The 16,910-nt window shown below is 39.9% G+C and overlaps 2 protein-coding genes across 2 annotated transcripts in view; one reads left to right on the top strand and one right to left on the bottom strand.

Moving 5' to 3' along the window:
- The window catches only part of kif26ba (kinesin family member 26Ba), a 114,997-nt gene extending 113,263 nt beyond the window's left edge, over positions 1-1,734 (top strand). The window contains exon 28 of the mRNA XM_084043073.1: positions 1-1,734. This exon is cut by the window's left edge and continues 996 nt beyond it. The gene's annotated coding sequence lies outside the window, so the exon portion shown is untranslated.
- Positions 1,735-12,864: 11,130 nt separating this feature from the next.
- The window catches only part of smyd3 (SET and MYND domain containing 3), a 41,440-nt gene continuing 37,394 nt past the window's right edge, over positions 12,865-16,910 (bottom strand). Inside the window, exons 12-13 of the mRNA XM_084054974.1 lie at positions 13,517-13,625; positions 12,865-13,317 (exon numbers count right to left, since the gene is read on the bottom strand). Of these exons, the coding sequence (XP_083911100.1) occupies positions 13,216-13,317; positions 13,517-13,625 (211 nt within the window). The 3' untranslated portion in view covers positions 12,865-13,215. The remainder of the gene's footprint in view (positions 13,318-13,516; positions 13,626-16,910) is intronic.

Genomic DNA, 16,910 nt, shown 5'->3' on the forward strand with positions numbered 1-16,910 from the left:
ACCAATAACGAGACCAGTATGTACATACTGGTGCTAGCGTCACCATGGTGACAACATGAACCACACTAAAAAGTAAGAAAGAAAAAGTGAAAAAGAGAATAAACTGATTCAACCTAAATGAGACACGTTTACCTGTTGTAAAGGACCAAAGGAAAGCATTTGGAAAGCAATTAAACGCACCAGTTCTTTCCAGGTTTTCGAAGATTATGAGTGTTATTTATAATAACAACCAAAAGATTGACAGTGTTTGTGTCAATGTTGACCAGAAACGTCAGACTGCTGCCTCTTGATCCAACCTGAACACCTGAACATCCACTAATGAAAGGGTTGGTCTGGTCACACATGGTTAAACGTCAGACCTTCTGTGTTTGTAAATAAATCAATTAAGTGACTCGCTGGGTGATTGACTGTCTATCTGTCTAACTGACCGACCGACCGACCAACCGACCGACTGACCAACCGACCGACCAACTGACTGTCTGTCTGTCTGTCTGTCCGAGACTGACTGATTGTTTTTTCCAGAATCTTTGTATTGTTAATCTCTTGTCTAAAAACAGACTGATTGATGTCATTGTGTGTTTTCTGATATGATATTCATTTTTATTTGAGGGCAATGGGACCATGTAGAGGCTGTTTTTTTTAGCAGGACAATGGAACCACCAAACTATTATATGATGTTAAGTTATTGGATAATATTGCATCATTATAATACTTGCACTATTGGACAATATAATAGTGCTGTTAATACAAAATGGCTTAATCATTGAATATACAGACAGTTTGTTAAGGAGGCAGCTGGTCAGAGTTGACCAACTGTACAACTACATACTGTACACTAAATAAATATTAACGACAAGATGAAGGTAAGAGGCACATCTAGAGAGAGATGGATTAATGGATGTCTGCCTGGTTCCATTGTTTGTTTTGGACAAGATTTGTTAATATTAATATATGGTGCTTGATCTAAATGTTTGTACAAATATACATATATGATAGAGCTGTGTGGCCCTTCAAATGCTTCTTCTCCTATCACCATCATCTAAACAGTGATTTATACTTAGTAATGCTCCAATGTAGCACACCGAAAATTGCCGACCTGCGATGTGTTTGTTGATCTACTACTTTCGGTGGGTGATACAGCGCACAACCAAGTATGAATCATACATAATACATCATTAACATCTTCATCGGCACCTTTCTTGGAATGCCCTTTGACCATAAAGCAGAGACTATTCTGTGGGATCCTGTCTGGGGAAATAAAGAAAGGAGAAGACAGTGACATCACAGGAAAAATAGTTTTTATCATTATTATCCGATAGTGATTCTCTAAATTCAAACACATGTGAGTCTGAATGATTCTCTGTGTTAGATTCTAATTATAACCATAATTATGCCAGAAAGGATTCAAGGGATGTTTTGGAGAAACCCGTCCTATTCTTCTGCAATAACCTGCACCTGTCATGTCACTGACCCTTTCCTCTCTTCTACTAGTCATGAATGAAGGATGTTTATTATTTAGGCTCAGAAGGGCTGGCCGGACAGAGTTGCTTATTAATATTCTTTTAATATTTATTCACCTTATGTTTGGAAAAGATACTATGCATTTGAAAAATAGCAGAATGAGGAAAAAGAAAGAAAATAATTGTACATACCACACACACCCTAAATTGATATACACGTTTTGTGCCAGGGACCCCCAGAAGTAAAGATTTGAGTTAAAGGAGCTACACCATGAATTTAAAAAATAATAATAATATTTGATATCATATTGTTTATGTCCCTCAAACGTTTTTCAAAAGGTTTGAGCCTAAATCAAGCCTCAGATATACTCATTCCAACTAACTTCTCTCTGGCTTATAAAGCACTTTCACCTGCAATACCACATTGTCCTGTTTGGCACGGGGCGCTATTGAGCCAGTTTGTATGCATGTCAAGTCCTGGTTCTGTGTGGAAAAAGTAAAAAAAAAAAATAAGAAAAAATGAAAAAAAAAAAAAAAAAAGAAAAAAAAAATATATTTTTTTTTTTTGATTTTTTTTTTTTGGTTAGAACTGAAAAACGGGAGGAATTGTTCCCAGACGTGACGTAGGGTGGGGGAACAAATCTGACGGACTGTTTTCAGACCAATTTACATGAAAACCACAGATAGCCTATGAAAGCCTGCATGCTCGAAGTCGGGTATTTGTTGGAACAGAAGAGAGGTGGGGGAGACCAAAAACACACAAAAATGAAGAAAAAGTTAAAATTCATGGTGTAGACCCTTTAAAAATGTTCGTTTAAAATATATATATTCAAAGATATGCACACATTTTCAAAAAAAGAATCAAAAATAGCAGATCTACAAGTTCATAGCGTGGCACTCGGTGACGCGCTATGAGCTTGTATATCTGCTATTTTGGTATAGCCAAAGCTAAGTAGTTAAAATGATTATGACGCTATGTTAACACATTTAGCTGGGGACCCCCTGGTACCCCCCCAAGGACCACTGGTTGAGAACTACTGCTCTGTACATTCATGTTTATTTTCTAAATGTTCAGTTGCTGCCATTGCTTTTAGTTCAAGTTTTGATAAAACCTGGCTTCCTAAAACATTCACAGTGAAATACTAAGATTATCTTGACAAATAGCTACAGCAAGAAGGATGGTCAATCAAGTATAAAATAGAATTCAAAATATAAAAGGACAACAAAATAAAACAAAATGAGTGTTGATAGTATTATGTGAGCTGCGAACGTATTCTGCAGTGACCAAGCTTAATCACATCAGCTGTGGATGTTTTGGTGAACACTGACCTGTGGGGTCTGAGAATGACTTGTAAGATGTTGTTAGATTTAAAGATACTTTGTGTAGGGTTGTGTTTTATAATTAAAGCAATAATTCAGAGGTTTAAGGTGGAATGTTCAGTGAGATACTGGGGGATTGTTTTCAGAAAATTTAGAAATGGAGTTTCTAAACCAGCAGTAAAACGACATGATTGTTTATGAGATGCAAATCTGTTTTGCAGTAGCCTGTAAGCGTTATAAACCCTACACACAGCACCTTTAAATCCCTTTAGAGTTTTGTGTGTTAATGTTTGTACAGGAATGTGTTTCCCAAAAGCATGTTGACACTAAAATCATCTTCCATTGTGCATCATTGCTTTACCCAGTTAAGACGGGGCAGCAGACAGATTTTTGATCCATTGTGGTCCAGATCTGGTCTAAACAGGAAGGAGTCTGTTTCTGAGTAGTCTCGCATAGCTAGAACCCTCACAGCTCCCCCAACTCAGCCTGAGGAGTAGGCAGAGTTGTGAAGGGTCTGGCTATGCAAGACTAGTTTCTGAGTGCTACATAATCTCTGTTTAGAATAGATGTCAAATCAGTTGTGTACCAATGAAAAAAATAAAGAATGAGAAAAAAAGAAATTAGAATTACACAGACAACCTCAATGCTGATCGGAGGGTTACAAGACAAGACATTACCTCATCCAATCAGAAGCAACCACGGTCACAACATATCCTCAGTGTGAATGCTAGTAGAACACGCCTAATTCCCCTGTTGAGATCTGTCTGTGACTGTGTTGTGTGTGAGTCTGACTCGCTGGGTTCTGTCTCCTGGGTGTTAAGATGTTTTTGGGGAAGAAGAACCTTGATTGATGATTGAAAAGCAGAAAGTAGGGATGTAAATAAAGGAATGTGTTGGAGGACTTATGCATTCTGACTCTTCATTGTTTGACAGGATGCCAACCACAGTGTGTTCTACTACTGGCCACTGAAGGGAACAGGAGTTTACTGGGGGCACCTTAACCACTTTAAAAATAGCATGTCGTTATAGGCGAAAATCTGGAAAAAATAAAGTTGAGAAGATTTTTTTTAAATAGCTGACTTATATGCTGTGAGCTTGTAAATCAGTAATTTTCTAAATATCTTTTAATTTCTTTGTGGTAAGTGGTTAAGTGATTAAAGTGATACTTTGTAACTTTTCAATTAAACAAGTTATTTTTGATGTAATCTTTCACTTTCACTGGCATATTTTACCATTCCATATAAATGTGTTTTTCAGCTTCTATAAACACAATTTGTATTGACAAATAAAACATAAAGTAGGCACTGAAAAGGTTATTCTAAAGTTATTAAATGCCATTTTCTTTCCAAAATATCTTCGGGCGCTTTGAGCGGTACTTCCATATAGACAGATGCTGTAATGACAACGTAGCCAAAAAGACACAGTACAGTATGACTTTAATGTTAGTGAGTGAGTGGTGTGCAGACGTCAAATAGAATCTCCCACTTTACCTGGGATTTACACCAGTGATTGTCATTCAGATTATAAACAAAATGTCACCACATAGCTCAACATCAGGGCTCTCTGAAGCTAAGACACAGTATAAACAAAAGGAAAGATGCTAGTAGACACACACACACACACACACACACACACACACACACACACACACACACACACACACACACACACACACACACACACACACACACACACACACACACACACACACACACACACACACACACACACACACACACACACTGTGGCTGAAATTCAGTAACGTTCAGCTCGTCATTTCTGTATTGAATGCTTAAAGGTAGGGTAAGTGATATTTTTTGGTTAAAACAAAAAGTATTTTGTTAAAAGGTTAAAGCACTATATTCTGATAGTGATCATTGCTATAGAGTGTTTGTTCAGTAACAGGAGTCTCCCCGTCTCTCCAGCTCTTTAATAAACAGAAAATACATTTTTCGGTAGGTGTCAAAATCTCAGCCAATCAGGAGGAAGTACCCATTTTTAAGCTTCGTTTTTATAGTGTTCCAGTTCCAATTTTGCCTGCTCATTTCTTAGTGTCATCACTTCCAATTTCACTTGTTTAATCAATTTGAAAATACATTTTTTGAAATTAAACTGAAACTGAAACGAAAATGCATTTTCTGTTTTATAAAGAGCTGGAGAGACAAGGAGACTCCTTTTACTGAACAAACACTCTATAGCAATGAGTACTATCAGAATATAGAGCTATTTAACACTTATTTTAACCAAAGAAAATCAGTTACCCTACCTTTAATTCACTCCTATTTATTGACAAGTGGTCTTAATATTGAGATTGGAATCCAGCTACTGTGGTGCACAAGCAACCACAATGCACTGGAACCTCTTTCACAACCTCTGGCAAGAGGAACCAACCTCACCATCTCCTCAGTGTGTGTGTGTGTGTGTGTGTGTGTGTGTGTGTGTGTGTGTGTGTGTGTGTGTGTGTGTGTGTGTGTGTGTGTGTGTGTGTGTGTGTGTGTGTGTGTGTGTGTGTGTGTGTGTGTGTGTGTGTGTGTGTGTGCACATGCGTGCTTGCGTGCATGCGTATGTTTGTAGTAACATATTGGCCCTACGAAGCTTTGATCACCCACACACAGCAGGACATGGACATGAGGAAAGGAAGTGAGGAGAGGAAAACAAGAGAACAAACAGAAGGAGACAGAGAAAGGGAGAAAAGAAAGAAGAGAGGTGAAGTAAAGTCAGGGGGAGTTAGAGGGTGTTGCCAAAGAAGAGAGGATAGGAAGGAAGGGCAGGAGGAAGGAGGTAGAAGACAGGCAGACAGAAAGGGCAGAGGAGGGAACAGATGGAAAAGGTTGACACCAGAAGAAAGTAATAAACACAAACGTATAGGATGACATTTGATTTAGATTTTTTTTTATACAGTATAGTTTTGACAACATACTAGACTATGCCTTTTTGGACTGTTTTCCACATACAAAAAACGGTCAGAGAATAAATACGCACGCACACACGCACACGCACACGCACACACACACACACACACACACACACACACACACACACACAGTATTATGTGAGATGTGAACATATTCTGCAGTGACGAAGTTTAATCACATTAGCTGTGAATGTTTTGGTGAACCCTGACCTCTGGGTCTGAGAATGACTTGTTTAGATTTAAAGATACTAGGCTTGTGTTTTATAATTAAAGCAATAATTCAGAAGGACATTGGAGGTTTAAGATGGAATGTTTAGTGAGATATTGTTTTTGTTTTGTTTTTCCACTACATGATTGATTATGAAATGCAAATCATAGCCTGTTTTGCAGTAGCCTGTAAGCATAACCCCTACACGTAGCACCCTTTACCCCTTAACAGTTTTGTGTGATGATGTTTGTACAGGAGTGTCTCCCTAAAAAGCATGTTGACACTAAAACCCTATTTTCCCACTCCTTTCCAACTGCCCCCCACTTTGAAAACCACTAACTAGCGTGATCCCTCCCATCCAGTACTCCTTCACTGACTGATGTGAACTGACAGCTATCAGCACTGAAGAGGCAGCCTACCGCGTGCAGTATGTTGTCATCTGTCAACTCTCACCACAAGAGCTCGTTTAGACAGGCTAATCCACAAAACCCACGTCCTGTCAGATGATCGACTTCCACTCCGAAGATAAAAAACAAAACACTCACCAGATCAGCCTGATTTCAGCTTGAGGCGCTGTGGAATATCCCTTTAAAAAAACTAAACAAATGATATGTTTTTTGATTAATAACAAGTGTTCTAGAAGAAAATGTCATGTTGATCCCGCAAGGATGTGATTTATTGTTCACAAAGTGGGAGAAAATTAGTTATGCCACTTGTACCCAAAGGCATATTAGGCCTACTTGTTTTTCTACTAGCTCAAATTCCACAGCAGCCACTATAAGCCTGTGTGCAAATGATTGCTTGCATGTCCATTCACAATGCCTGGACGGTGTGAGAGACAAATGTGTTAATAGTTATTTTTCATGAGCTTTATTGAAGCTGTAAATGGATGATCATCTTCATTTACATTTTATTTCTTAGATTTTCTGAAAAGTTACGCTTTTGGACATACAAGGTTTCCACCCGACAGTGACGATATGTTCTGTCTGTTCTGAAATAAGCCCTTTTGGACACACAGGTGAGGCAGAAGCAGTAGGGTGCCCATACAGGCTGTCTGAAGGGCAGGGGCAAAAACAAATGACATGCACCAGACACATGCGGTGCGGGGCACGACCAGCCAGCAGAAAGTCATGATGCAATAATGGTGAAACAGTTCCAAACCCTGGTTAAAGGGGAATTTCACTTTAAAACACTTCTGGGAGCATTCTCATGTCTACTCTGAATTTAGTGTGAAATGAGACAAACAACAAATAGTTTTTAAGTTTAATTCAACATTTAGATATTTTATATGTTTTTTGTTTTCATGGCGCAGCAGCTGGCCAATAGGCACTGGAAGCGACAAAGATCGGCACTAGTCAGTTGAAAACAAATAGTGATTGGTCAAAATGGTAGTATCCATTATTTCTTTATTTTAATCAAGAATCAAGACGATTGGTTTGTTTTACTTCCTGATTCCTGTCCCGCCCCAAGACCGGGCCACTTTGTAAACAGAAGCAACGTGACAGAGGTGGAGCAGCTGTGACTGTGGCGGTGTGAATTGAAGCAGAGATGAATTGACGAGTAACATCATGTTATCTTTATAAAATATGGACCAAAACCTCATTCTTAGTAAGAAAAAGAGGATAGGTAGAGCTGAAAGCGCAAGAAAAAGGCAGGTGGTGCATGAGGAGGACGTTTTAAACGGACTTATATATTCAGAGTTCCCAGTCTAATAACATGATGCTGCTGCTGTCCCAAGTAAGTTACACAAACACTGGTTCTTGTCAACATGGGGTCTGGGGGATCGTTAGGTCATCATTTAGCATAGCCCCGTTTGGAACCTCACTCTCCACAACAGCTCCGAGATGAGGTGCCGCTGTACCGGGTTCCGGCAGAGGTGGAGTCCGTCCAAATCCAGTGAAGATCACTTTTTTCACAACATCGTATCCAAAAAATAAAGGTAGTAGGAGACACCTACAGATGTTTGAGATTTCGCTGGAAAGTAACATTTTTACGGCGGGGTTGAAAAAAACATTTGAATTGTGTATTTAGTCAGCCTGTGCCATGTTTTCCCATTGTAGCCGAATCGGGAGCAGTACTGGCACCTGCCGTCGGGGGTTCTTCCGAGTTGAACGGGAAAACATGGCACAGGCTAACTAAATAAGCGATTTAAGCGTTTTTTTCAACCCCCTCGTAAAAATGTTACTTTCCGACGAAATCTCAAACATCTGTTGGTGTCTCGGAATACCTTTACTTTTTGGATACGATGTTGCGAAATAATCTTCACTGCATTTGGACGGACTCTACCTCTGCCGGACCCGGCACAGCGGGACCTCATCTCGGAGCTATCGTGGAGAGTGAGGTTCCAAACGGGGCTACATTTAGCAATGATAAAGCACAGGTCCGTGGTCAGTGCATATGCACTGCAGCTGGGGTCCTTAAAACGTTTAGAATCACAGACCTAGAAGTCACAACCAGCAGCAAACTTTTAGCTTATATTCTGCATGTAAAACAGTAAAAATGACGATTTGGCAACAGCATAATTGTTGTTACTGTCAAAGCTTTATTCTATTAAGTGCCAGTGTGTTGTGTTTTGTTTTGGTTATGTCTACCAGCACAAACAACCTAGGTGAGTTGACTTTGTGAACGTTTAATGTTACAAAAATAAGATCACATAAGTTGAAGTTGCTAATGACATACTGTAAATCTTTCTATCCTTGCTGACTAAACAATACAATAATGTTTATTTTGCATAATACCATAGTATAACATTATTTTAGGTCCTGTTGTGACTGTTGTATTGAGGAGCACATTTTGGTGAAAATATTTAATGTTGTATTGTGGAGCACATTTTGGTGAAAATATTTAATGTTGTATTGTGGAGCACATTTTGGTGAAAATATGTTATGGTACAGTATGTAGGGAAGAGAAAAGCACAGGGCTGGATGAATATCTGTATGTAAGACTCATTGAAAACCCATGTCCCTGCATCCAGTGACTGAGGTGACTATGTCCTTTAATGATGGTTTTACACTCATCATTACCATGCTGTCGAATATCAACAGCAATATTTAACAAAGATTTCCATGCGTGCTATATATTGATATATCCTGAATATCAGTATATTTATTTTTAGCGGCGCTAGCCGCTCTATACCTTTAGGTATAGAGCGGATATTAGCCCTCTATACCTGGCTTTTGCGTCAACGTTCTGATTGGTCAGGCTCGCCAAGGTTCTGATTGGTCAGGTCCGTCAACGTTCTGATTGGTCAGGTCCGTCAACGTTCTGATTGGTCAGGTCCGTCAACGTTCTGATTGGTCACTATTCATGACATCACTATGTTACTATTCATGACATCACTATGATGTCATGAATATGACATCATAGTTTTTAGCGGCGCTAGCCGCTCTATACCTTTAGGTATAGAGCGGATCCTGCTCTATACCTGACTTTGTCCGTGTTCACCGTCAACGTTCTGATTGGTCAGACCCGTCAACGCTCTGATTGGTCAGACCCGTCAACACTCTGATTGGTCAGACCCGTCAACGCTCTGATTGGTCAGACCCGTCAACGCTCTGATTTGTCTAACCCGTCAACGCTCTGATTGGTCAGACCCGTCGACGCTCTGATTGGTCAGACCCGTCGACGCTCTGATTGGTCAGACCTGTCAACAAAGTGATTGGTCAAGCTTCACGTGACACATGGCTATAAACACATTATAAACACATATCGATGACATAATGTATTCAAAGGCGCCGCTACCTTCACACAGGGTGTGATTTTTCCTTATGTGCCGTCCCCTCTGCCTGTTCCTTTGTCAGCCCATTCCTGTCTTTGACTGTCCCTCTGTCTCTCTCTAGAAACCGCGAAAGCAACAGCTACAGTATATTATTATTTTTCCCTTTTATTTCCTCTCCTCATCCTCGCTTCATTTCTCCGTCTCATAGTTCTCTCCTCTCCCTATAGGTGATCGAGACAGGATGTCATCGAGCATCTAAATGTATTAAAGCCAACGGCTGATTCTTCTAGTTCAAGCAGGCTGTCAGACTCTCTACTCTGATTAAAAAGGCATTTTGGCCACAAGAGGAGTGAAACAAGAGGAAGAGAGAGGGGTTAGAAAGAGATGGAGGGTTGTCTACTATAGATTCAATTAGATGGGTATATTCCTATCTCTCTACTCTCGAGTAAGATCGTCCAAGGATAAGTGAGTTAATCTTCAATACAACTCACTGACACTCATTAAAATGAGACAAAAGGCAATGAGTTAAAGTAGAATAAATCCTTGTTCAATGAAGCTTGAACCTTATGAGTGGAGTATGAGTGGAGAGAGCTGAGAAGAGAGTGGAGGAGAGAGCTGAGGAGAGAGGGGGTATAATAGCTTAAGAAAAAGGCAGAGGTGGTGCAGGGAGACTGAAAGGTTCTGTAGAACGTCTGAAATGGAAGTGCAAATGGAAATTGGGCTGACAATGTACAGAATAAGCGAAGGGCATCGGGGAAGATGAGAGAACGAAGCTGGAGTGAATTTTCTGTGATGTGCTTTTGATTTTCTGAAACATACACGCACACAGAGAGAGAGAGAGAGACAGAGACAGAGAGAGAGAGAGAGAGAGAGAGAGAGAGAGAGAGAGAGAGAGAGAGAGAGAGAGAGAGAAGAAAGGGGTTGATTCAGAGCAAGAGAGGGAGCGAGATCCTTATGGATAGCGAATTATATTTGATAGCTGCTATGAGGTAAGAGAAAGAATACTGAAGGAGAGAGTGGTATGGGGTGGGTGAGAGATGGAGAGAGACAGAAAGGGTGAGCTTTACGGCTGGGTGACAGTGAATTTAATTTCAAGGCCGTTATGAGGTGAGAGAGAAGGAGAAAGGCAGAGAGGGACAGAGAAAACGACAGAGCCAATGGACTGCGTAATAGAGGATGAGAGCACTATTATACTGCAGGATTGTCTTTTTGCAAAAAAACATGCAGTGTCTCTGTGCACTGTTCCCTCAAATCCATTTGATTCATTCTATCTATAACTATGTTTAAGTACATCTAACCAAATCTGTTTAACTACCTGCAGCTTTTAACTACATTTAACTGAATCTATGTTTAACTACACATAATTGAACTTAATTTAAGTTATTGTAAGACATATTTTTGGATTCAAACTAAACAAAAGCTCTATACTCAATGTTTGTTCAATAACAGGGGTCTCCCAATCTCTCCAGCTTTTCAATAAAGAGAAAACACATTTTCAGGTGGGTTGCCAATTTCATCCAATAGGGAGAGAGTACCCATTTATAAGCTTCAAAGTATTCCAGTTTTAGTCTGCTCATTTCTTTGTGTCATCACTTCCAATTTCACCTATTTATCTGGTATCCTGAGGAATTCTCTCTCCTGACTGGATAAAATTGGTATCCTAACCTGAAAATGTGTTTTCTGTTTACTAAAGAGCTGGAGAGATGAGGAGACCCCTGTTACTTAACAAACACTCTATATAGATTGCTATCTGAATTTAGTACTATTCTATATAGCACTAACTTTAACAAAAAAAACTGTACCTTTAACAATTGTACATCTAACTAAAGCTAGGTTTTAACTACATGTACTGTAACTAAAGCTGTTTAACTAACTAAACCCAAAGTCTCTTTTAGAAACGTCGGTTCACTCACAGGCACCAGTGTTTGTTAAGCATAGTTAAACACGTCAACTTAGGCTAAAACTGGGTGGAAACCATTTTGAAATGTAAAAATCACACCCAGTATGAAGTGGGCGGTGTGGTCACAGTGGTCATCACAGTGATGGAAGTTCACACTAATATTTCTGAAGTGTGTGGTGCTATTTATTAACAATAAACAATAAATAAACAATGGTTGGTCCACAATGGGTGATTCCCTAAAAAAAAACACAAATGTGTTTTTTTTGCATGGTCCTATTTATAGGGCTATGCACATGTGTCATGTGTTTCACTAGCCAATCACAGTCCTGAATAGAGTCAGCCAATAAAGTCAGCCAATCATATTACAGCTAGCATTGAATGTGTAGGGGTTAGGGGTGTACAATGGTGGCCAATCACGGTGCAGGGTTAGGGGGGTACAATGGTGGCCAGTGATTTGCATTGAATGTGTAGGGGTTAGGGGTGTAGGGGGGTACAATGGTGGCCAATCACAGTGCAGTGAATGTCGATGTCCAAACCTCACACATAGGGGCGGTTGCACCGCCCAAAAAATAACAGCATCGCAAAACCAATGGCTTTAAGGCAGTCCTTCAGGATGGTACAGTACCAGGATTGGTTTCAAATCAGTGGGAGTAGGTTTGTTAGCACTAGTTTCCCATTCAACTATAGATTTCCCCAGACGTATCAGCAGGTGAAAAATGTTGTCAAGGTATCCATTATTTGTTGCTCTCCCATAAACCTCTGTGGAGGTGTAAATACTGTATGTGGATACATCAGTGCATGTCTGCTATTTATGTGGTATTCACTTATTCGATGAATTCGGTGCATTATTATATCACTTATTAGGCTAATTTCAAACAAAATGACAACAATTTGACGCAATAATTGTATTAGATTACACTTCCAATGTAAAGAGAGGCATAACAGCGGTCTGTTATTGAGAACAGCAGTGTGCATTCAGGAATGAAGAGACCTCACTGATTGACCAATACTAACCAAGTGTCCACAGGATAGGTGGAGGTTTGCGAGTTCTGCAAGCACAGTCAGAACAGCAAAAAGAAAGAAAGCTGTCAACACAAATGCACTCTCTCTCACACCCACACATGCACTCTCTCTCGCTCTCACACACACACACACACGACAGTAAGCGGAAATAGTGTCATCTGTTTGAACAGAGTGGGGCTTCAGGATTAACTTGGGAAGTGTGAGAGAAAGGCAAAAACACACATTGAGACATCCACATGCCAAAACTAGGATTAGCATGGGAAGTGTGTGTGTGATGATACAGAGAGGGAAGATGGACATTGATAAACCTGTATTACTAAACCAACCAACAGATGCACGCGCATACACTCTCTTTTTGACTCTCTCTCTCATACCTTTGTGTTTTGACAAAGTCTCAGCTGAGCTGGCAACAATACGAAACGAAACCAACTACTACTAACTACAAAACTACAAAATAATAGAAGGGAAGTGTTCATGGACTAATAAAAATAAAAAATATAAAAATAAACATACTGATTATTAATCGCTTGCAATGAAAGATATCGCAATTTGTAGACTATTGATCACTAGCAAGAAGAAAGAACATAAAAAAGTCAGTGTCTAATAATAGTGTGGTGTTCCTTGTGCAATCTTTAGCTATGGAAAGCAGATGACTGTACTGTAGGTTGTTTACTAGGCATGGTCCATCTCAGCGCGACACTCCTCCAACTTCATTAACAGCTCTGTGGTCAAAGGGTGGTCGTTGCCGTGGGTGATCTTGATGATGTTATAAGCCTTAGTGGAAGAAGGGGGTAGGAAATGTTAGGGACGATTTGTGTCTGTAAAACACAATGTTTGTTCCGGTTTTCAACAGTCATTACCTATTCATTACTATTATTCACTATTCAACACACACACACACACACACACACACACACACACACACACACACACACACACACACACACACACACACACACACCTCCTACTGTACCTGTGTGAGTGTTGCCATGGCTTCTCTTATGTGTCCTAAGTAATGCTGTATCTTTCCAACTCTCACCAGTTGGATGCCATGGACAGGATGGAAATCCGGATAGTACAGCCTGGAGAGAAATTCACATATTGTCTTTACTCATCTCTTGTCAACACTGAATAAATTACACAGAAACACAGAGGCTATGCTTCAGTCATTTAATGTGACATCATCAGATGTAAGTAAATAAACCTAACTTTAGTCAACGGTAGGGTTGTTGTAATATGTTACATGTCTTGTGCTACTCAGATTTCTTCCAATCTGTGTTTTTCCTGTAGCATTATGCTTAAGCCAAATTCTCCATTTGCACACAAGATATCTTAAAATCGAATGTGCCTTTCGCCATGAAACATGCCAACAGCATGTATGCCCTTTCTTCTAGCGACACCCACAATTGCCATGTTTTTGCCTTTGTTCACTTCAAAACCTTTGCTTCTTAACAATGTGTAAATCATTCAGTAAGATATACTACTCTCCACTTAAGTATATAGTATATCATACTACTATATACAGTAGTATTTTAGTGTATTCTATACATTAATATAATATACTAACTCCACCAAGGAAAAACGAATCTAATGGGGCTTTTAGATTCATATCGCAAGCACAGCAAACTAGTCAAACAGATAGATATTCCCCATCCCATTGCCCCCTCTTGATCCGCACATAATGTGCACATTCATGTGCACACTGCATAGTGTAAGTGGCCCGTTTCTCTAATAAGACCGCTGGGTATATGGGTATATGAGTATATGAGCCATATGTTAAGTATATGAGCCATATGAGTCAGAATGCAGTACTTGATATTCTTGATGACCAACCATGAGATTGTGCTGGCCAGATTTTGTTTACATAATGGAACGAAAATGCCACTGAAGAAAGTTTAGTGTAACAAAGATGTTTGAAAAGAAGCAAATATTCTAACTTTATACTTTAGTAATATCTTAGCATCATGCTGGTATAGTTTGTGTAAATATGACAAGCATATTTGGACATTGCATGTCCATTCAATAGCAAGACCCTTTATCAGGGTAAAAATCTAGGGATCTGTTTGATTTATATCTGTTGATAGTCTTTGATGATAGTCAGTTGCCAATGCTTGCTACATATAGTAGCATACCTAAATCAAAAGCATGCATGATTTATTTGATCTGCAGCTACTAAATAACTTTGTATATGGAATGACCAGTAAACGTTTTCTGTTCCAGTGAGTGATTACACAGTGGTTGTATTGGTCAGGCACAATGAGGCAGATCCATTTATTGGGTGTTGTTGTTATATAAATAGGGATGTGACCAATTAGAGTTTTTGCTATTTGATTAATTGGAGGCATTAAAAGAAAAATAATCACATCAAATCCAAAATATCTCAAAGCCATAGTTTCAAAAACAAAAGGCTTTATTTAAAGTAAACACGTGTCTACTTGACAATTCCTAGTCATGTCTGTTCATAATAATAATACTTTGATTTCTGGGGAAAGTGGACAGCACGGCTCACTTGGCCTGTCACAATTACATAATCGTCCAATCGCAATTATTTTTGCAAAATCTTGCATTTCATCTAATTCGATTTTTCATCCCACTTGTTTAAAATGTCCCCATGCACTTGTGCTGAATACGTGCTTGCACACTACATTTACACTACATCACAATATACTGTAGATCACCAAAAGGATAAGTAAGTGCTAATATTAACACATGGGAAGAGGTGGAAATAGTGGTTTGTTCACTCTCCTCTTTCCAAAAACAATGGTGTGTGTGTGTGTGTGTGTGTGTGTGTGTGTGTGTGTGTGTGTGTGTGTGTGTGTGTGTGTGTGTGTGTGTGTGTGTGTGTGTGTGTGTGTGTGTGTGTGTGTGTGTGTGCACATGCGTGAGTTTCCCTCAATATTTGTATTCCCAGCCCCTGCATTACTCAGAACAAAGGACTTTGTATCTACTCTGACACACACACACACACTTTGCTTGCATGCTAGCAGACGCATTGACACACACAAGGGTTCTCTCACATACACAAGCCCGCACACCAATGCACTCTCACATATAAACACATAGCCTGCCCAACACATATTTATATTCATCAACACACGCACGCACGCATGCACGCAAGAACACACACGCTTGTGCGCGTGCACAGACGAGATACAACCTTCCGTCATTGGTTGATCGATACGTAACCATGGCGATAGAGCTAACATGATCAATGAGTTGGATGAGCAACTCATTAAAGCAGTGGTTCTTAAAGTGTGGTGTGGGGACCCGCAGGGGTCCTCGGGGGGTTCCAGGGTGTCCCCAGCTAAATTAGTTAATTTACCAAATTCATCAAAATCAGTTTAACCACTTTAACCGTAGTAAATACCTCGGCTATTTGAAAATACCGATTTACAAGCTCACAACACATCGCATCATGACACGATGTGAGCTTGTAGGTCTTCTATTTTCTTGTATGTGGTTCCCTGGCACAAAATATTTTCAGATGGGGTCCGTAAGCACTGCATTAAAGACATCAGACATTTCTATTCTCTCCTTTCATCTTGCTCTCCCCCTCTCATCCATCTCCTCCACTATTAATGTCCCTCCATCACACTGACATCTGTTTTTCTCCATCCGTGTCTCTCCTCTCTTCATTTTATATTTGAGGTTTGTCCTGTGTGTGAATATTAATAACATGTCTTATATCGCCCCCTCCTAAACATCTACATGTATAAACACACACAGAATGTGTGTGTGTGTGTGTGTGTGTGTGTGTGTGTGTGTGTGTGTGTGTGTGTGTGTGTGTGTTGGAATGCTGTGGTTCCACCTTGCTGGCTTAATGATCTAGCCAACCTCATTAGCATATGCTAATGACCCTGGCTTCGTTAAGCTCTGCAGGCCACAACCAGGAATCTTGGACATACTGACACACACATGCACATGCACATGCACATGCACATGCACATGCACATGCACATGCACATGCACATGCACATGCACATGCACATGCACATGCACATGCACACGCATGCAGCAAATACCAATTACAATTTCCTCTTTGATTATCAGAAAAACACTACAGCAAATAAAACAACGTTGTTATCTTTTTTTTTTCTCAGTTAGAGGCTCTGGGGCATTACTTTATGATTATTAATACAAATGTAATATTCCACATAACAGTGGCACTAATGAATTTGTCCTTTAGAAGAAAAGTTCTGCTTGAAGGCACTCATTGAGCTTTAACAGAACAAAGCTCAGATCTCTGCCAGGTTGGGTTGCCTACCCAGGGCTGTGTCAGTCATGGCGTGCAGCCGGAAGACAAGAGGAAGCTGTGGAGGGAAATGTATAGAGGTCCCACCACATGCCATTCTAATTTGGGTATGATT

This window comes from Gymnoscopelus microlampas (genome assembly GCF_963454915.1).
Source record: "Gymnoscopelus microlampas genome assembly, chromosome: 1".
Lineage (NCBI taxonomy): Eukaryota > Metazoa > Chordata > Actinopteri > Myctophiformes > Myctophidae > Gymnoscopelus > Gymnoscopelus microlampas.